At 35.2% G+C, this 21,815-nt stretch overlaps 1 protein-coding gene across 1 annotated transcript; it reads left to right on the top strand.

The window, feature by feature from the left end:
- Nucleotides 1–9,131: 9,131 nt before the first annotated feature.
- Nucleotides 9,132–20,281, top strand: LOC114173930 (E3 ubiquitin protein ligase RIE1-like). The gene is made up of 5 exons (XM_028058613.2): nucleotides 9,132–9,879; nucleotides 15,997–16,116; nucleotides 18,184–18,316; nucleotides 18,405–18,563; nucleotides 19,822–20,281. The coding sequence occupies exons 1-5, from the start codon at nucleotides 9,395–9,397 to the stop codon at nucleotides 19,981–19,983; spliced, it is 1,059 nt and encodes a 352-aa protein (XP_027914414.1). The 5' UTR covers nucleotides 9,132–9,394; the 3' UTR covers nucleotides 19,984–20,281.
- The last annotated feature ends 1,534 nt before the right edge of the window (nucleotides 20,282–21,815 follow it).

The following is a 21,815-nucleotide window of genomic DNA, read 5'->3' as shown; positions in this document are numbered from 1 at the left end:
GAGAATATCAGCTCTATGGCAAGCTGTCTAAATGCGAGTTCTGGTTAGAAGAGGTACAATTTCTGGGGCATCTTATCTCTGCACATAGTATTGCAGTAGATCCTAGCAAGATTGATACAGTGCTGAAGTGGAAAAGGCCACAGACGGTGACTGAGGTGCATAGTTTCTTAGTTTTGGCCGGGTACTACAAGAGGTTTGTGGAAGGGTTTTCTAAAATGGTGAGTCCTCTGACACAGCTCACTAGAAAAGATCAACCCTTCTCCTAGACAGATAAATGCGAAGAATGTTTTGAGGAGATGAAGAGGAGATTGACTATAGCTCTAGTACTTGCTAATTCCAAACACTAGTAAGAAGTTTGAGGTATATTATGATGCATTCTATCAGGGTTTGGGGTGTGTATTGATGCAAGAGAAGAGACTTAAGAAAAGAACTACCCCACCCATGATCTAGAGTTGGCTGCTGTAGTGTTTGCTCATAAGAGGTGGAGACACTATTTGTATGGCTCCTAGTTTTAGGTTTTCAGTGATCATAAAAGCCTAAAATACCTGTTTAATAAAAAAGAGTTAAATATGAGACAGCGACGATGGATGAAGTATCTCAAGGACTATGATTTCGAGTTACTTTACCATCCTAGTAAGGCAAACATAGTGGCAAATGCTTTGAGTCGGAAGAGGATGCATATGTCAGCATTGATGGTGAAAGAGCTGGAATTGATTGAAAAGCTGAGGGATATGAATCTGGGTATACAGTTGGGAGAAGATTCTATCAGGTGCAATGCACTGACATTGACCAACAACATCTTAGAGACTATCCGAGATGAACAAAAAAATGATGTTGAGCTACAACAGTTTGTGAGCTGGTTAGGTACTAAGAAAGGGAAGGATTACAGGATAGAGTCAGATGGTATCCTATGATTCATAGATAAAGTTTGTGTACCGGGAAATTGGAGGTTGAGGAAGCAGATGCTGAAAGAGGGTCATAAAAGTCGTCTTAGCATACATCCAGGTATGACTAAGATGTATAAGGACGTTATAGTTAACACGTCAAAACACCTTAATTTAGTTCACAAAATCATACATATGTTAGTGTGTATAAATATAATTTATTCTGTCTTTAATAGATTATTCTATACATGTAATACCTAGCTGTTAGGGATTCTCAATTACTTCATGTAAATAGGAAATCTCCTATAATCCCTCCCCCTTTATTGAATATTAATGTAAAGATATTCTACAGTGCCTATTTAAGAAAAGGGTGCTGCAGAATAAAAGCAAGTCATTCTAAAATACACTCTTGAGTATTGGACTAAAATATGTTTTCATATACCGTGATATTATGACATGGTATCAGAGCTAATACTCTGAACCGTGGGTCACTCCTGTTTTCCATCCCGCTTCTTCTTCGACCTGTTATCGAGCTCTGCTGCCATCCTGGTCTTCTTCTTCGATACGCAATTATCGAGCTCCGCTGCCTCAATCTTCGTCACGCTGTTCGGAATCCATTTTCTGCACGCTGTTCGTAGTCGCTGGTTTCGAACTTGTGATTGACGTTCGCAATCGGTGGGAGTTCTTCAACCTGTTCGCTTCTTGGTCGTTTGGGTTCGCGAGCAGTGGTGGTTCGTGAATCTATTCTTGTTCGCGATTTTGAGCTTCTTCGTCGTTTCGGTTCGCTGGCGGTGGTGGTTCGTGGATCTCGTTCTCGTTCGTATCACTGTGATTATCGTGTTCACTTTGATTCACGGTTCGTTCTTGGTGTTGCTCACTTACGCTCTTCGATTCATTCTAGTTTGACGTTCGTCACACCCCTGTCTTTTCTGGTTTTGATTTCGAAAACCCATTATCTGCATCCTTGTTCATCATGGCCTCAGATAAAGTCGACACTTTTCTGGTTCGATTTAAGGGAAAGAATTATGCTGCTTGGGAGTTCCACTTTAAGCTCTTTGTCAAAGGCAAAGAATTATGGGGTCATATTGATGGCAAAGTTCCCACACCGACGGCTGAAGCATATTTGGCGAAGTGGGAAACAAAAGATGCCCAACTCATGACCTGGATTCTTAGCTCTGTTGAGCCTCATTTTATCCTGAATCTTCGGCCTTACAACACTGCTAAAGATATGTGGGATTATTTGAAAAAGGTTTATCATTAAGCCAATGCAGCTCGAAGGTTTCAATTGGAGTATGAGATGACTAATTTCACACAAGGAAGTCTATCGATTGAGGAATATTATTCTGGTTTTCAAAATCTTTGGGCTGAATATTCAAATATTATTTACGCGGGTATTTCTGGTGAAGCCCTATCAGCTGTCCAAACGGTGCACGAGACTAGCAAGCGAGATTAATTTTTGATGAAGCTACGATCTGATTTTGATGCTACTCGATCCAATCTGATGAATCGTGACCCTGTGCCTACGTTGGATGCTTGCTTGAGTGAGCTTCTCCGAGAAGAACAACGAATCAAAACGCACACAGTTATGGAACAAAATATGAATTCTTCTGCTCCAGTTAGTGTGGCCTACGCTGCCTAAGGAAAGAATAAGCCTAGAGATATGCGTTTTGTCCAATGCTACAGTTGTAAGGGATTTGTCATCTTGCAAAGGATTGTTCACAAAAATTTTGTAACTATTGCAAGAAAAGGGGGCATATTATCTACGCTTGTCCTATTCGCCCTGCAAAGAAACAAGACACTGCTGATCATGTCTCTATTGGTGCTTCGAGTTCTACTGCTTTGCCTGCTCTAGCTTCTGTTCCTACACCTCCTGCCAACACTCTTACTCCAGAAATGGTACAACAAATGATTGTGTCAGCCTCTTCTGCCCTTGGTCTTTCAAGTAATACTCCTATTTCTTCTCAACCTTGGTATCTTGATTTTGGAGCGTCTAACCATATGACAAATTCTGTTGTGTCCCTATCCAATGTGAAACCTTATGATGGCAATCAAAAAATTTACACAGCTAATGGAACCTCCTTACCTTTTAGTGCTATTGGTGATATTTCTCCTTCTTTGCCTAATGTCTTTGTGTCTCCTAATCTTTCCACAAATCTCATATCCGTTGTCCAATTAGTTGATCATGATTATAATGTCCAATTTTCTCGTTTTGGTTGTGTTGTGCAGGATCAAGTGTTAGGGAAGATCATTCTGAAGGGACCTAAAGTAGGACGACTCTTTCAGCTATGCATCTCACCTTCCACATATTGTCCCGTTTTTTCTCTAGTTTGTGTTGATGATAGACAACTAAATAAAATGTGGCATAATCGTTTAGGCCATCCAAATTCTCATGTACTTAGTACCTTGTTTAAATCTGGTTCTTTGGGAAATAAAAACTCCCCTATTTCATTTGATTGTACTACCTGCAAACTTGGTAAAAGTAAAACTTTACCATTTCCTCATAATGCATCTTGGGCAAATCATTGTTTTGACATTATTCATAGCGATGTTTGGGGGATTTCTCCTATTGTATCTCATGCAGGTTATAAGTATTTTGTCACGTTCATAGATGACTACAACCGATTTACTTGGGTATATTTTCTTCGGTCTAAAGCAGAAGTTTTCTCTGATTTTCAACGTTTTGTTTCGTTCCTTAAGACTCAATTCTCTGCTCACATAAAAATTTTAAGATCAGATTCTGGAGGTGAATATATGTCTAACGCATTTCAAAGTTTTCTTCAAAATGAGGGAATTCTATCTCAGCGTTCTTGTCCTTCCACACCACAACAAAATGGTGTTGCTGAAAGAAAGAATTGTCATCTTCTTGATGTTGTTTGCACTCTTTTGCTAGAATCATCTGTTCCTCTTCGTTTTTGGTGTGAAGCTCTCTCCACTGCTGTTCATTTAATAAATCGGTTACCTTCTCCTACTCTCCATAATGTTTCTCCTTTCTATAAGTTGTTTGGGTATTCTCCTTCTTACTTTAATCTTCGTACTTTTGGTTGTGTTTGTTTTGTACATCTTGCTCCTCATGAACGTCACAAACTCACTAATTAATCTGTTCAGTGTGCTTTTCTAGGTTATGCTATTAATCAAAAAGGTTATGTTTGCTATGATCCGCAGCTTCGTCGCATTAGAGTTTCTAGGAATGCGGTCTTCTTTGAAAATCAATTTTTCTTTCCCTCTTATGTTGCACCATCATCTTCATCTTTTTCCTTTATGCCACAATTTTTAGACTCTTCTCACACTATGAAACGATTCAAGCCTGGTTTGGTGTATACAGGACGTCGTCTTCTTTCTGGTACCCTTCCTGATTCTGCTCCGACACTTGATTCTCTCCCTCTGCCGACACTTAATCCTGTCACATTTGTTCTACCTCTTCGTCGGTCCACTCGATCATCAAAACCTCCTTATTGGTATGGCTTCTTTACACCTATTTCTTTATCCACTACATTGCCGTCTATTTCTATTCCTTCTAGTTCTACCCAGGCTATGGAACATGACTATTGGAAAAAGGCAATGCAAGAAGAACTACAAGCACTTCAAGAAAATCACACATGGGATATTGTGTCTTGTCCTCCCACGGTAAAACCTATTGGAAGTAAATGGGTGTTCTCTATCAAACTTCGATCTGATGGCTCTTTAGATCGCTATAAAGCTCGACTGGTCACTCTTGGTAATAGACAAGAGTATGGGATTGATTATGAGGAGACATTTGCTCTTGTTGCTAAGATAACTACAATTCAGACTATCCTTGCTATTACTGCTTCTCAATCTTGGCCATTGCATCAAATGGATGTGAAGAATGCTTTTCTTCACAGTGATCTCAAAGAAGAAATCTATATGAAACTTCCTTCTGGTATGCTTCCTTCTTCCTCTTCTGATGTTTGTAAACTTCGACATTCCTTGTATGGGCTTAAACAGGCTCCTCGGACTTGGTTTGAGAAGTTTCGTACTACTCTGCTTAAGTTCTCCTTTACGCAGAGTCAATATGACTATTCTCTTTTCTTTCACAAGTCTCCCGTCGGTATCGTTCTCCTATTGGTTTATGTGGATGATCTCATTATTACGGGAACTGATCATGAGTTAATTACTAAGTTGCAAATTGAGCTCCATGCAACATTTCGCATGAAAGATCTTGGGCAACTCACATATTTTTTGGGATTGGAGGTTCATCATCGATCCAATGTCATCTTTTTAAACCAACAAAAGTATATTCAAGATTTAATCAAATTGGCGGGTTTAGTTGGAACTACTTCAGTTGATACTCCTATGGAAGTAAATGTCAAATACAGGAAATATGAAGGAGATCTCTTGCCTGATCCCACTCTCTATCGGCGTTTGGTAGGAAGTCTTATTTATCTCACCACTACTAGACCTGACATTTCGTATGCTGTTCACCAGGTCAGCCAATTTATGTCTTCTCCTCGTCATCTTCATTTTGCTGCGGTTCGTCGTATTATCCGCTATCTTAAAGGTTCATCTACACGTGGGTTATTCTTTCCCAAAGCCTCATCTTTACAGCTTATGGCATATAGTGATGCTGATTGGGCAGGATGTCCGGATACTCGTAGGTCTACTACCGGTTGGTGTATGTTTCTTGATGATGCCTTAATATCTTAGAAATGTAAGAAGCAAGATCGTGTTTCTAAATCTTCTACTGAGGCTGAATATCGTTCAATGTCAGCTGCTTGTGCTGAAGTTGTGTGGTTACGTAGTCTTTTGGACCAACTTGGGTTTTCCCAACCTACATCTACACCTCTTCATGCAGACAATACAAGTGCTATTCAGATTGCTGCAAATCCAGTGTTCCATGAACGTACCAAGCATATTGAAGTGGATTGTCATTATATTTGAGAGGCCTTGACCAACAATGTCATCTCTCTTCCTTACATCTCTACTGATCTTCAAGTTGCAGATATCTTTACCAAAGTTATGACTCGACAGCGCCATCAGTTTCTTGTTGGCAAATTGTTGCTGGTTGATTTACCAGCATCAATTTGAGGGGGGATGTTAGTGTGTATAAATATAATTTATTCTGTCTTTAATAGATTATTCTATACACGTAATACCTAGCTGTTAGGGATTCTCAATTACTCCATGTAAATAGGAAATCTCCTATAATCCCTCCCCCTTTATTGGATATTAATGTAAAGATATTCTACGGTGCCTATTTAAGAAAAGGGTGCTGCATAATAAAAGCAAGTCATTCTAAAATACACTCTTGAATATTGGATTGAAATATGTTTTCATATACCGTGATATTGTGACAACATATACCACCTAAAATTTCTCTTACATATGATCAACTAATCTCTCAAACTTTATAGATACAACAATAAACTCATAACCTAACCCTCTCAATACCTTTTAAGTCATACTTTAACACACTAATTAATTTAAACCAGAACAATGTTCTTTTCTCCTTTTCACGGTTTAAACGGTCTAATGGTATCTTTTCTTTAACTAATCAATCTCAAATCAGTTCATATATCACAGAGCAATTCAAATACACCCAACAATAAAATCCAACTTTTATGGAGAAATAGATTTTACCGTAACCCAACCCTTTCAATACCATTTATGCTTGTACAAAACACTCAATTCAGATATCACATAACAATTAAAATACAACCAACAACTTAAAACACTATCAAGTTTCTCTTTTTCATCCAACAATTTCACCAATGACCAATGTATTTTTTCTCCATTAAATAAAACTTTTAAAAATAGTTTTTACCCATCTCCATTTCATCCTCATAATCACAATTCAATCTCTTCTCAAGATTCAAATAATATTCTTTATAATTTCAATTCATGCAATTGTAATTAAATAAGATTAGAGATAATTGGTTAGCTTCCCTTACCCGTTTTGAAAATTGATTGGTCCAAAAGAGAAACTTCTCTTCTTCATCACTCACGCGTGGAGGAGCAGTTCTTCCTCCTCTTATTCACTCAAGCATCCTTTTGACCACCATGCACCCTTAGACTGCAATGGCTACCCGAACGAGCGACGAGGACGAACGATTGTGATGAGCAACAATATTGAGTCTTGGGTGAATCTCCATCTCCTCCTTCGAATGATATTAGGACTCCATTTTGTTCCTCCTTTTTGTGGGACTCCAACACCATCCGACGATCTCTCTCTCTTTTCTCTCGCTGGTGTCGTTGAAGCTAAAAATCCATGAACCCTTGTTCCAATTTCTATCCAGATTGCATGCAAACATTATTAGACCTTCTTAATGACATAGGGGAGCAACGACTCCCCTATCCTTTTTTCATATATATTTTAAAATTATATTCATATATTATTATATTATTTTTATTAATTTTTTTTAAAACTTCATCCATAGCCTTTTTTTTCTTTCATTTCTCTCTTTCATACTTCCATCTCTTTCTCACATCTCAAATTCTATCTCAATTTTTACTCTCAATCTCATCATTTCCAAAATAAAATTGCACCACGATGAAATTGAGGAGTTAAGGAACATTTTAGATCAATCAATATCTTATTTTGAATAAGTTCATTTTCTACCCCTTTTTAAGCAATCTATTTTCCTCTTGCATGTGATAAATTTTTCTATCGTGTACCATTCAATGATGATAAATTTATCTTTTTCTAAATAGGTGAGAGGAGATAAATTTATATTAGAAAATTTCTCACAAAAAAACAAAATAATTGATTCTTTTCTCGAGAGGAAGACATGTAATGAAGATGAAAAAAATGCATGTACAACTTAAGAAATTTTGCGAGAACCCAAGAATTAAAAACAATGAAAACCAACTCTCTAAAATTCTTAGAATTACATATAATGAATTAAAAAAAATATAATTTGATATTTCTAAATTTTGTGTTAAAGTTCTGCCGTTGCATTGCATGCAAAGGTGGGGTTTTGGCCGTGTCACGGTGGATTATGCTTGTTGTGCATTAACTGCTATAAAGATTGAAGGAGTGTTTATGATTGTTTTGCATGGTCCCCCATCAACGTGGAAAGAGATGAAGATGATTGGAGACTCAAATAGCGTAAAGAAGAATATTGCAAAGAAAGGAAGAAAATGAACCTAATGGAGTGCTGCTACCAAGCATTCTTTTGAAACTGTGTGAGCATTGGAAGAAGAGGAAAAATAATAGATAAAGGAAGTGGGTTCTTAGGTAAAGGGTTTTCCCTCCCACTATCACGAGTCTCACAATAAATACGATAAAAAATATAATATGTACATTAATAGAAATATTAAAAAATGTGTACAAGAAGACCGATTTACAAATAAATTATAAAAATTTCCAATTTTGATGCGTCATGTCTAAAATCAATAAACTTCACTTAACCATAACTTTTTCATTCATTGAAAATGTTTCCTCAATAAAAAAATATACTTAATCTTGATAGTTCACTAGTATAGTGTTAAGAGTATAATGTTATATATGTATTATTAAAAATAAATTTTCGATGTTTTTTAATGAAAAAAAGTCTAAGTAATCTTTATAGATCGATTATTTTGTTTATTTACCGATTATTACCCTTTTCTCATTTCCATCGTAATTCGTAATCAATTTTATACTTTTAAATTTCACAATGCAGATATGAAATATAATTCTAGATTATATAATTTAAAATATTTTAAATTATACAATTTTAGAATACTTAAATCATAATATTTTTTTATAAAAAAATACCTAAATATAACTTAAAAAGGACAACAGCTTCACATATTTGAAAACCATAAATCCAAATATATTGTCAAAAGTTTAAATAATAAAAACGATCTTATATGATGAGGAAAAAAAATGTATAAAGACAGAAGAAGAAGAAATGACAACCAAGCATTCGATTCTCACTACAAAAGATCATTCTCACTTCATCATGACAACTATCGTTTAAAATAATAAAAAACTAAATTTGGAAAATATTGTTAAAATATATTTTTGAAAAAAAAATAAAATAAAAATACAACATAAACATTTATGTTTTCCTGTTTCTAATTATGTTTTCAGTTTTTAGTTTTTAGCTGAGTTAGTTTTATAGGTAGTAGTATACTCATCTATACAAAATATATATATAAAAAAATGAAATAGTGCATTAGGTGAAAAAAGGGCATGTGTCCTTCACTCCATAGAATTGCACCACACCACACTCGTTCTTCTCCAACTCTTACCTCAAACCTTTCAACAACCATTCTCTGAATCTACCTTTCAAAGCAAAACTGAACAATTGCTTCCTTCTTCAAATTCTTCTCATTCTGTTATTCACCAAATCATTCTTCTCTTCAAAAATCTAATCACACAACAAACTCTTCAATTTCATCTTCAAAAGCCTCCTCAATTTTTTATTATTATATTTAATTCATTATTTTAATAACAATAATAGCAGTGTTTTCATTCCCACTTTGTTTCAAACCTTTTCAATTTCAATTTTAATTATTCAATCATGCATTGCCTTGTCTCTTCCTCTCTCTAGAGAGTTTGGCCAGCCATGTCATCACAGACAGCCGCAGCGGAGGCGCCGCTGCTCCGCAACCGCCACGACGCCGCCCGAGCACCGGCGCTAGCGCTCCTCCTCGGTCGAGCCGGCCGCCGAGGCCCCTCCATGCTGGTGCGGGAGACCGCGGCGCGCGAGCTCGAGGAGCGCCGCGCGGACTGGGGCTACTCCAAGCCGGTGGTGGCGCTCGACATGTCGTGGAACATGGCCTTCGTGGTCGTCTCGGCCGCGATGCTCGCATGCACCATCAGCGAGCGCCCGAACTCGCCGATCCGCGTGTGGATCGTCGGATACGCGCTGCAGTGCCTTGTGCATGTGGTGCTCGTCTGGCTCGAGTACCGGCGTCGTAGCCGGAGGGACTCGCGCCGCGGCCAGGGGACGCAGGACGTGGAGAGCCAGGCCGGCAGTGACAACGAAGAGGGCGGAAACGACAGCGACAGCGACGTGGATGGGAGCTCTGGCAATTCGTCTCGCTCCCGGTGCGTTCAATTCAATTCAATTGAATTCAATTTTGTTCTTGTTGAGCTGAGTTATTCTGTTTTTGTGGAATTGTTCATTGTTTTGGATGTTATGGGTTTGATTTTGAATTTCTTAATTTGACATCTGAGTGGGTTCAGCTCAGTTTTATTAGATTGTAGAGGTTTGATTTTGGTGAGGAGGGCTTTTCCTTTTCAAATCAATGCATTTTTTTCATTTATTTTCAACTGTTGGGATGCTAAGCTTTTGAGTTTGACTTTCGAACTCTGGAAAAAAATTATGAATTATGGGGAGCTTTGGGGAAGTTAGTGCTTGTGTTATGTTGTGGAGGTAAAGGTAATTGTTTGTGTGCCGGTCTGGTTCAGTAGATACGAACTTATTCAACGTAGAGTTGGTCAGATGAAAATTGAGTTTCTTGTGCTTTTGTCATGTTTATATTCTGCATTTTAAGGTAGTCTAGTAAAGTTATTCTAAGAAATTTTCAAATGTTATGCTTTGGATTTTGATTAAGGGTTATGTAATTTTTATGATTGGACTTGATAGAACTGACAGAGTGTCGTGAAGAGGCTCTTGATAACAAAAGTTGGTTTGCTAGAGGTTGTGAACTAGAAATGTGAATGTTTTATTGATTAGTTAGGTTGAACTGGATGAGTGAAGGGTCATGAAGGGGGTATGCGCTTGTCTAATATCATAACGTGGACAGTAGTAGAGATAAAAACTGGTTCAGGTTGAGCGCACAAGAACATTGTTTATTGATGAAAAGAAAGAACACAATTTTTCTGGATATTTGAGAGATCCAGGACACTCCTTTGCTGCAGTATCGACTCTCCAGTTGACTTGCCACTCCTCTCCACACCTCTTCCTATTGATAGGCAACACCGTTTATTTCTCTTAACTATTCTAGCTCTCAACTACACAAGCCTAATTACTCTAGGTGAATAGCCAAAGGCCGCTGACCAAGCTGATCCCACCCACCAAGCTAAACACAAATATTTGAATGCCTCAATGCTCCTACTGTACCAAACACAAATATTTGAATGCCCCCATGCTCCTCCAATGCTCTGTTTTCCGCAGCATTTTTGGCCATGAAAAAGGATATTGTGGCAAGCAGCTGCTAATGGAATCTATCATAGTCCCTTTTTCTGGTTCACTGATGTTTGCTTCTTCTTCAGAGATGTTATCCACCATCAAATGTTCATCTTCGTTTTTTCTTCAAGTTCTTGAGTCAGAATGTTTCTCTTGATTCTCTACCCTGTGTTCTCCCTTGCTCATCATTTTTTCGTTCTTCTAGATCATCCCTTCTCCACTTGTTTTTTGTTGGATATCTCCTTCTTGGGTTTCCTTTTCTGAGAATTCTGGTTTCTTCTGCAACAATTTCTGATTTCGTCATTTCTTGCCTTCAGTTGTTGGTTCCATTCTCTGTAATTATTCATCTTCTTTTATGTTTTGTAGCTGCACTTGTGTGAGCAGTTTCTACTTTTGCATCACGGGTTCTTGGCTTTTCTCTTGAACTTCATTCCCGCATACTTGCTCCTCATTCTCTGAATCTTGTATACAAATCCAAACTCCACCAAGTTGCAATTTGGTTGTTCCTTTCACATGAAACCCACCATTCAGGAGCTTTTCCTCTCAATGCAAATGCAACAACCATGATAGCGTAGTTTCTTGTCCCTGAAATAGTGCTCTGCATTGGTGTCCACCAGTAGGAATAACTTGATCAAATCTTGGAATTAATCTTGAAGTCATTTTCTTGACAATTCCCTACAGCTTCTTGATCCAAGCTCTAATACCCTTTGATAGAAACTCGTTTAGCACATATACATTCCAAGCTCTAGGACTCTCCCTAGGCACAATACTAACTCTTCAATTGACTAGCCATTCCTCTCAATATCTCTTTATAGGAAACATGCCTATTTCCTTTATTATTCTAGCTCTCAACTCACTAACTAACTAACTCTAATTACTCTGCTAATCAATTTAACTAACTAAAGGGGTTGCCTATCAAGTAGGTATGTAGCTGGCCATCTTTTACTACCTAAGCATGGGTTGTAAACTATTTAGAATGTGCATCATGGATTTAGCATGTATTATAGTATTGATACTAAATATAGTTTTGTCCCTAACATGGTGTTGAAATGAAAAAGCTTGTCATACCTGTACTGTAGGAATTTGTATATGATATGGTAGTATCCATATGTTTGAAAACATGCACATTTTATTGTGTATTTTGGATTGGCTAGAGCTTACACATGCTAGCACTAGCTAGAGGATCCTCAGCATGAACAAATTACATAGCTATTGAGGACTGTTATGACTTTATATGTTTCTAGGGTTATTCATTTGTATTCTGTGGTTTGAATTTGATGATGCAAACCTTTTGTTTAAACTATTAGCTATTTGGCAGTATTTGGATTGAATATATATTTTAATTATTTTATTTTATTTCTACCTAGTTTACAAGTTGAATAAAACGTAACCTATGTTTCCATTTCCTATTGTTTCAATCTTTTTTAGTGCGCATATTGTTTCAAGTACTTGACCTGTGCACTTTGAAACAACTCAACCTAATATTTAATGGTCTTGGTTTACTGAGGTGGTATAAGAATCTCTTTGATTCGTATTGTTCGATCCTTATTGCCACATTTCATTCATTAATTCACTTTTAGCTCAAGTTTTGGATTGATTGGTATTTTGTAAAACATAAGATCATTTATGGGCTTGTACTTGATAACCAATTAATAATAGTTGTTTCCCTGAAGTAGATTTTATGTCATGGACTTCTTGAAAATATTTGAGTATGCTATATTTTTATAAATTAAGTTCATTCAACATTAATTGATACATGAGTGACCAAGATAGCTAATAAAATGTTTCTTTCCTTCATAGTTTATGAGGATATATAGGCAGTGAACTTTTCACTACTTCACATTGTGGGTATAATTAGCTGTGGGTTTTCATTTATCATGCTGTTCCCCACTCCTCAGGTTAACCGTTAGGCACCCAAAACTGTGATGAGAATACAAGAAAGGAAAAAGAAGAAAAGACAAAGTCTTGCACTCTTTTATTCACTTTACACACGGTAAAAGCCAAAGCTTCCAAAGAAAAACGGCTTTCCTTTCACACAGGGTATTCCCTATCACAAATTCAAAAAACTGTCAATACCCAAGAATCCCCCAACATCCCACAAGATAGAATATATAGACTTTCATAGGAAGTCTTCCCCTGTACAACTACCCATTTTACTATTTTTATATCTAAATTTCTTCCTAACCCTCTCATTACTTCCATACCCAACATTACTCTCCTCTGCTGGAACAACCTTGTCCTCAAGGTTGAACTCTTGAAATTTAAGCTGCCTCAGCCCTCATGACTTTCTTCATCCATGCGCTCAACTAGATCTTGTACTCTAACCAAAGCGCCATTGTTGACATGTTCATCTTTGTTAATATCAGTTGAGAATAAAAAGATAATGTAAAATTGGAGGGCTTACAAGATCCCTCTTGTGATCTTCTATTTATAATGATAGAAATTGATACAATGAAGATGAAAGATCAAAAAGATTACCCTAGATTCCTAGGTACAACTCATAGAGTACACTAGACTCCTAGGTAGAAGACTAGGTACTAATCATGATTACAGCAGATAAATGGTTCCCAAATGCATTACTTATTACTTACTCCAACAATATCTTCTTTTTCACCATCCTGATTGCTGACTTGGTCATAAATCTTGCAAATAGTTATCATAAGAAGCAAACCAGCAATACCTTGATCCGTAACATCCAAAAATATATTATCAGATACCATATAAGCAATTTGTAAGCCAATAACCTCCATAATAACATCAATGGATGCTTTGACAAGAAAACTTTCTTGGTAGGCTCCAACACATTCCTTAACTTTAGTTTCCAGTTCTGAAACATCACAAGTTTCCTTCAAACCAGGTAACAACTCAAATCTTGCTTCAACTAATGCATTTGGTTCAGCCCCAAGCTCCAAGCAGTTGATTTTCCATGGTTCAACTTCATCTGAATCGTGTGGTTCAACCATCGCGTCGATTTCTGTCACAGAAGCCGATTTTACACTTGCTCCATAATCATGTGAGTGACCTTTGTATTCAATGTTTTGCTCATCGAACTTGAGAGTATTTTTGGAACCCACAGTCAAATCTATCTGAAGACTAGATCCTTTTTCAGTATTTTGCGAGTCTTCTACTCGGTGCAAAACATTACTCGTTTCTTGAAAAACATCAACAATCTTGACAAATCCAATTTCTTTAATGCCAATCAAACTCGTCTCGGACAAGCCATTCTCCCACAGTCTAACCACTACTTTTTTTATATGTTTTTTGTAATGAAATACTATTGGGGGGTCTCAATCTTGGTGGTGCAAACCGAATGACTATTAGGTCTTCTCCAACCAACAAAAGCTGCAACATCAACCCCAATTAGATTCACAATTTCATCCAATGCATCAACTTGATGTTGGTGGGAATGTTGTTCTTCTTGCATAGGGCTTGTTGCTTTGCAAGGAAATACTCCCTCAACTGATCTTATGAAGTTGTATTTACTTGTGATACCAATATCTTGAATTCATGGATTAAACTTTCCCACTCGTGTTATTGCTGCCAAACTTTCAAATAAAATTTTTACTCCTAGTCTATCACCCCGCCGAACTCTCAAATAACATGCTTCTCCTGTTGCCTCCAACTATCCTTGGTTGAGTTGTTGTGAGATCTTCCCAAGAAAGGTTCTTGGATTTTTATTGCTAGATTTTGAACCACTGGCCTGCGTTCCCTTCCATGCTAATGATGGTTGGGCACAACTTTTCTTTCGGAGCACTTTTCTAAATTTCAAAAAAAATTTCAGCCCTTGTTGTCCACCCCATTGGATCGTTCCCTTCAAAGGTTGGTAATTCCACCTTTTTCATCGAATGCCTTTGTACTTCTTCCTCTTCCTCCTCCTCTAAATTATCACTCCGTTCCTCTCTTTCTCCCCTCCTTCCTCGATTGATAGAATTGTCACTCTTCAGAACTTCTTTTGCATTTCTTGGAAATTCTAGCAATTCTTTGATTTCTTGCAAGCTATATTTCAATTCTGCAATCACCTTTTCTTGTTCACTGACCCACTTCTCCAAAGCACTGATTCAACTTTCCATGACTCCTCCTCAACGTATCTGGTAGGTCGGACCAAATTGTTAGGCACCCAAAACTATGACAAGGAAACAAGACAGAAAAAAGAAAAGACAAATTCTTGTACTCTATTATTCACTTTACACACCGTAAAAGCCAAAGCTTCCAAAGGAAAACTGCTTTCTTTTCACACAGGGTGTTCCCTGCTACGAAGTCCAAAGACTCCAAAGAATCCCCCAACATCCCACAAGAAAAGAATATATAGGCTTTCCTAGAAAGTCTCCTCCCGTTCAACTACCCATTTTACTATTTTTATCTACAAATTTCTTCCTAACCCTCTCATTACTTCCATGCCTAACATTAACTGTAGGTTTTTACATGCAATTGCAATTAATTTTCCCTATTTCCCCCTTTATATCAGACTTCTGGAATAAAAGGCTATGTATTCTTGCAATTGTTTACTCTTTTTATTAACTGTGATAGATTCATCCTTGGGCCTAATTCATATGTGACAGAGGACTAATTGTTCTTTTTCTGCTGAAAGCTTGAGTACTATTGAGCCTCCAAGCAGGGGTAGTTAAAAATGGTATAAATTTATAATGTTGTATACTAAACGAGGATTAGTCACAATTGTTGGTAAGAAAATTGTAGTGCATGTCTGGTAATATTGCAAGAACTTATGGTTTTCAAATAGGTCTCAGCAAATGGAATCATTCAGTTGATATTTTTTGCTAGAAGTTTTGCCTGACATGGTGCACTGTGAGGACTAACGACGGCCCACAGGATAGAACTATCATTAACTTTAGGAAAAGGGAATAAGATGTCTGTTCTTGTGTTCAATACCCTGGCTGATGAAGCATGTTGATCTACTATATACTTTGTTAGGCTTATTAATAGTATATTGTACTCGATACTTCTTTGGACTGTATTATATAATTAATAATTAATTAATATTTGATGACACCAATTTTTTATTATTTACAATACAGGTTCACAAAACGATGTGAATCAATAAATACAGGGGTTTCATTCCTTTGGTGGATAGTGGGGTTTTACTGGGTTGTCTCTGGTGGTGATGTACTTCTGCAAGATGCCCCACGATTGTACTGGTGAGCCTGTATTTCAACTTCTAAAATAATGTTTGTGTATTAATTTTGATATTCTGATATCTATCTATGCATGTTGACTTAGAGATACTGATGATATTCGCTATATGTTTGGCTTCCTGAACAATGCATACACGAGATTATGCTGGCTTTCAACAACCTTGGTTATGATAAGGCATCCATATAGGACAAGAAATAGACTCTTCCTTGACAGAGCCTCTCCTGGATATTAACACAAATTATTGTGAAAATTATTTCTTATTGATAATATTTTTTAATAAAATCTTTAAAAAGATATTCTTAACAATTATGATAAAATAAAAAATAAGGGTAAAGTGCACTTACACTTCCCTGATGTCATGGTTTTAATAAAGTAATTCTATTAACAGAGTAACAATTGTACTCCTTATTTTATTTATCTGAAATCATATAATAATAACTTAATAAATGTAATCATATATTTTATAGTTATTTCTTTACTTTATATTAAAATAGTGTTTTCTAAAACATATAAGTTTTATATTTTTACAAGAATTTATAATTTAGTGACAGTAAATATCTGATGCTTTTAATATATAATACTTATATTATTCAATTTTTGTTTATAAAATTTTCTTTATTTTTATACTTCCAAACTTCAGTTTTTAATTTTCATAATATTTTTAGGAAAGTGAAGTGCATTTTCCTAAAAGTAGAGTTTCCTAACTAATAGGGCCATAAGAAACATGTATTCTAGTTGGTCCTAATTTAGGACCTACTTGATAATCTAAATAAAAAAAAAAAATAAAGATTCCTAATTATTAGGGTCTTATCTACAAAATTTCCTAATTAACAAGATATGGATCTGAATCAGCATTCTGATATCCAGATCTAGGATAGGTAAAGGGATAAACTAAAATAAATCAAAATTTAAATTTAGATATGATAACTCTATTTAGTAGCCACCTTGACATGTTACATATGCACAATAGGTATTTTGTAATTTTTAGTTCATAGGTGATTATGCCAATGGTTGATGATCAAACTTAAAAGAAATAAAAAAAGAAAAGAAAAACTGTATTCATATATGTATCATTTGCCCTTATCAAGTAGAATGACTGAATCCATTTTCTGCACTTAGCTTTTTTGTGTTAGCCTCTGTTGTGTCTTCAAAATACATTACTTTTGGTATATTTACAAGATTTTTAATATATTCTAAAACATAAAAAATCAGTGTATTTTAAAGGTACGACCGAGGACAACACAAAAAAAATTCAGCAGAGAATCCAAATTCTAGAATGACCATGTCACAAGAAGTACATATTTTTCCCAACTCATGTTAGAATGTTGCAAAAAATCATCATTAGTCCTATTGAAAAGAATTCTTGGCTCTATATGCTTGTCTTCTATTGACAACCAGTTTAGGGATATCAAGGAAAATAGAGCTGTATGTAATTATATTCCTGTTCAGTTATAGGTACCAGATGCATCAGTCAGTAAAATTTTAATAAAATTAGAGACAATTGAAGGATAATCCTTGGATATATGTATTTAGAAGCATTGTATCAAAGGATTATCATATATGTATTGGTTTATGTGGTTGTGCCTCATAGCTTGCGACCTTTGTTCAATTCAAGTACTTGTATCCGAAATGTACCAATCAATAAATTTTAGTAACTTCGAAGAAAATTCCAGGGTACTTCTTGGATATGTATTTAGGAGCCTCATAAGTGTATCAGTGTTTGATATGGATGTGATCCCAATACTTTTCCAGTATAAGTATTTGTACTTGGGGATTCCACATTCAAGACTAAAAAGAATTAAGCGTTATGAATTATTTGAAATCCCCATCAATCCTAATTTGAAATATTTTTCAATTTAAAAGTTTCAGACACATTTTTATGTTGTTTTTTATTTTTTATTTCCCATAAAATAATCTATCAATTAAACCAATATTTTCATTTTCTTTTTCATATACTCATGAATATTCGAATGTTTGGACACTTGCTAATTCTTTTTGACAAATTGTTTGCTGAATTTTGTGAATCTTGCTAGCATCAATGACAAAAATCTGTTTTTGTAATTCTACAGGTTATCTGTTGTCTTTCTGGCATTTGATGTCTTTTTTGCCATCTTTTGTGTTGTCTTGGCGTGCTTGATTGGTATTGCGCTTTGTTGTTGTTTGCCCTGCATCATTGCTATTCTCTATGCGGTTGCAGGACAGGTATGAATGAAAAACATTTTAGACCGACTAAAATATTTTGAAGTTATGAACCTTCTAATTTTTCTCCTATTGTTCTGGAATAACACAGGAAGGTGCGTCAGAAGCAGATCTTAGCATACTTCCAAAATATAGATTTCGAATACTAAGCAATGAGGATAAGCCCAGTGGTGGAGCTGGATCAATGGTTCCTATAGAAACCAGCAGTGCTTACTTGGCAAATGAACGACTGCTTTTACCAGAGGATGCGGTATGCTCTTCTCAAATGCTATTTATTTGTCTCACATTCCATCACTTCTATGAAATAGAAATTGCTGGTTATTTGATTTTCTATTTTAGTCAATGCACAAATATTTGTACCTTGTGGCTCCTTGTACTCGTGTGTGAATCTGGTTAACCAGGGGGGAAAGTAATAAATTTAATTTCTACAACTAAGCACTGAAATTGACATTCACAACTTCAAACAGTAGTTCCAAGGTTGCTTACTTTGGTCTCTATTTGTGTGCTAATTCCTAAAGTCCATGATATTTTAGAAATTTGGGGAGTAATTGATGTAGGTTCAAAATTTGAGTTCAAATTGCACCTGAACTTTTGGTATGATTATATTTTTTTCCCGAATTTAATGTGTTCAGTTTAGAAAGTACAAAGAGGTTGGGGTAAAAAAATATTTATATGAAAGAAAATAATTTACTCATCACGGACTACTATAAACGAAGTCCAAGAAAATTGAAAACAACTATATTTTAATTTTGGGACTACTGCAAACAAACAAGATTGTTTCAATAATGGTTTATATGTTAATCGTCGTTGTATTTCATTGTAATCGGTATTATTTTTTGTTTGAGTAAATTTGTTGAAAAAGTGGTTTTAAGGAGATTTATTATGTTTGGATGCAACAAATGAAATAGGTTTTACATAAGAAGTATGCTAAAATGGAAAAAGGTTGTTAGGAAGTCGTTGTAAGATACAAGTTTTCGTATGCACGAAGATAGCTTATATACAGAGAAAAGCTTTTTACGATTTCAGTTATTTTTCCAAACACAACTTATTCTCCAAAAACGTCAACTTTCCTAAACGTGCTCTAAATAAACATATGCACTGTTATTAGTAAAGGAGGAAGTGTAGACTTTGACACTTATCAAAGATGAAGTCACCAAGGAAATAATAGTAATTAAACAAGAGGATTAGCAAAGGATTTTGTTATTAGGTGCAATTTTTTTGCATAGATGGTTTTAGTGAAGATTTTACTAAACTATTCTTGAAAGAGGAAGCTAGTTGAAGATGTATGTGGCCTTGAACTCTTCTAGGATGTTGCTTAGTGTCTTTTCGTTATTATTATTCAAGATTCCAGCTTGTTTATCCCTTACAGAATAAATTTCCTTCATTAGATAAAAAATAATTTACTTTAAAATAGAAAACTTCATCCGGAGACTGTAAAATTTGGTCTTCTAAGATTCGAATTCAATTTTCAGGAGCCTATTTTATTAATATTTGTTGTTGTTTTTCAGGAATGCTGTATTTGCCTCTGTTCATACGAAGATGGGGCAGAGCTCCATGCTCTTCCCTGCAACCATCATTTCCATTCTTCATGCATAGTGAAATGGCTGAAGATGAATGCTACTTGTCCTCTCTGCAAGTACAATATTCTCAAGGGAAACGAACAAGTGTGACAGAAAGTGAAGAACCTACCAAGTACCAACTGGTTATTTTAACATCTGTTGTTTAATATGTATATATAGTTTCAAAACAAAACTCGCTGTGTTTTGATCGTTGGTTCGTTTTAGCTGTGTTTCTGTAGAGAAAAGATAGCATTTATTTATAAGATAGCAAATGTAGTCTACCTAGCATTATTTCGTCCTTTGTTAGTTTCACTTGAAAGTTGTCCACTTTATGAATTGTTTATTACTTTTCGGACGGAAACCAGATTGTTTTACTTGCTATTGGTTGAGTAATCATAGGTTTTATTCATTTTTGTTGTGTTAAACTAATCCTTTTATTTGTATAAATTCAGATCAGTTATCGCATATGAACTAGAAGATTTATCCATACTATTTAATGTAAAGTTTGTTCCATGTTTCTTTGTTACGCTATGAAAACTACTCAGAAAGAATTATATTTAATGAATTACATGATTCTCATATTGAGAATGAAAAGATTGAAAGTAAAAGTCTTATCTGATGGAAATATTTAGAAAAATGTAGGAGCTATACTATGCTATTTGTAGGATACTAATTGGTACCGCTTTGCTACCAACATTATGTTAAAAGGAGTAAAAATTAAAAACAAAATGATAAAATATCTAAAATTTGAAATTCTATTTTATTGAAGAAAGGTACCATTATCTTATAAAATATATAGAAGTGTCAATTTGAATCATGATATATGGATCCATCTCAACCCGTTTCTAAAAGAAACCCTTCTTTATTGCTATACCAAATCATTGAGTTGAAATATTCCTAATCCCAAAATGTCTCCACATAAAGTGTGTTAGGATTAGGGTTAAAGTGAGTTTCATTAACCATAAGATTTTAATTAAATTTTAAATAACTTAAAATTGCATGAGTTTTTAAAATATTTTTTTAAATTGTAGTAAATTGATGTATAACTATTTAGTCCTTGTTATGAATTATTGATCGTCCATTGATTTGATATAATTACTTATATGATTGATACTCATAGATTCATTACTCTTTATGTAATTTTTGTATTAACTATTTCATTTATATCTTTTCTAGGTTACCATGTTGTATCTATAAATATGACTCTTCCTATTAGTAATAAGACACACAAAAAAGTTCCTCCTCATTCTCTCATTCTATATTCTTCTTTCTATTCTCCTTTCTATTATTAGCTTTATTTTATAACATGTTATCAGCATGATACTTCAACCAACTGATGGCTAGTAGAAACTTTTTTTCTCTAAGGACAATGTTCTGAATATCTTAATCCAAACTCTTCCTAATCCTTTTCTTCATTTACAATTTTATTATAATGACGATTATTATTACTATTCTTTGTTATACTAATTCTAAACATGTCAAACCTTACAAATTTTGAATTTGTGAAATCTGTGACCCTTGATATTACAAGGAAAATTACTTATATTGGATATTAAATGTTGAAATACATTTAGATGCAATGGGTGTTGATGATACCATTAAAGAAAGAAATAAAGCATCTGAACAACTAATTTGCTTCTTAGAGAACAATACTGTGAAAAAAAATTCTCAATTATTATGAATTTATTTCATGCCTTGGTATGGCTAACAAAACAATGAAGTTTTTGATAAAAAATCATGAGATTTGCCAAGCTGGTTTTGCTCCATTCCCAGAAGTGAATGCAACAATAAATATTATGAATTTATTTCATGCCTTTATATGGTTGAATAAAGCAATGAGCCTTTGATAGAAAATCATGAAACTTGTCCAATTGGTTCTGCTCCATTCCCAGAAGTGAATGCAACAATATTTGATTTATATTTTCATGATCGCGATATTGATT

Source organism: Vigna unguiculata, chromosome 2 (assembly GCF_037176805.1).
Source record: "Vigna unguiculata cultivar grain cowpea cultivar isolate G323 ecotype 2 chromosome 2, ASM3717680v1, whole genome shotgun sequence".
NCBI classification, from domain to species: Eukaryota; Viridiplantae; Streptophyta; class Magnoliopsida; order Fabales; family Fabaceae; genus Vigna; species Vigna unguiculata.
The sequence above is the reverse complement of the archived record's forward strand: the minus strand, read 5'-3'. Positions and strand labels throughout refer to the sequence as shown.

Bases quoted from the DNA above. Each gene is read 5' to 3' on its own strand.
- LOC114173930 (XM_028058613.2), top strand. From the start codon at position 9,395: ATGTCATCACAGACAGCCGCAGCGGAGGCGCCGCTGCTCCGCAACCGC. The intron at 16,117-18,183 runs GTGAGCCTGTAT...GTAATTCTACAG, and splicing joins GATGCCCCACGATTGTACTG to GTTATCTGTTGTCTTTCTGG. The intron at 18,564-19,821 runs GTATGCTCTTCT...GTTGTTTTTCAG, and splicing joins TGCTTTTACCAGAGGATGCG to GAATGCTGTATTTGCCTCTG.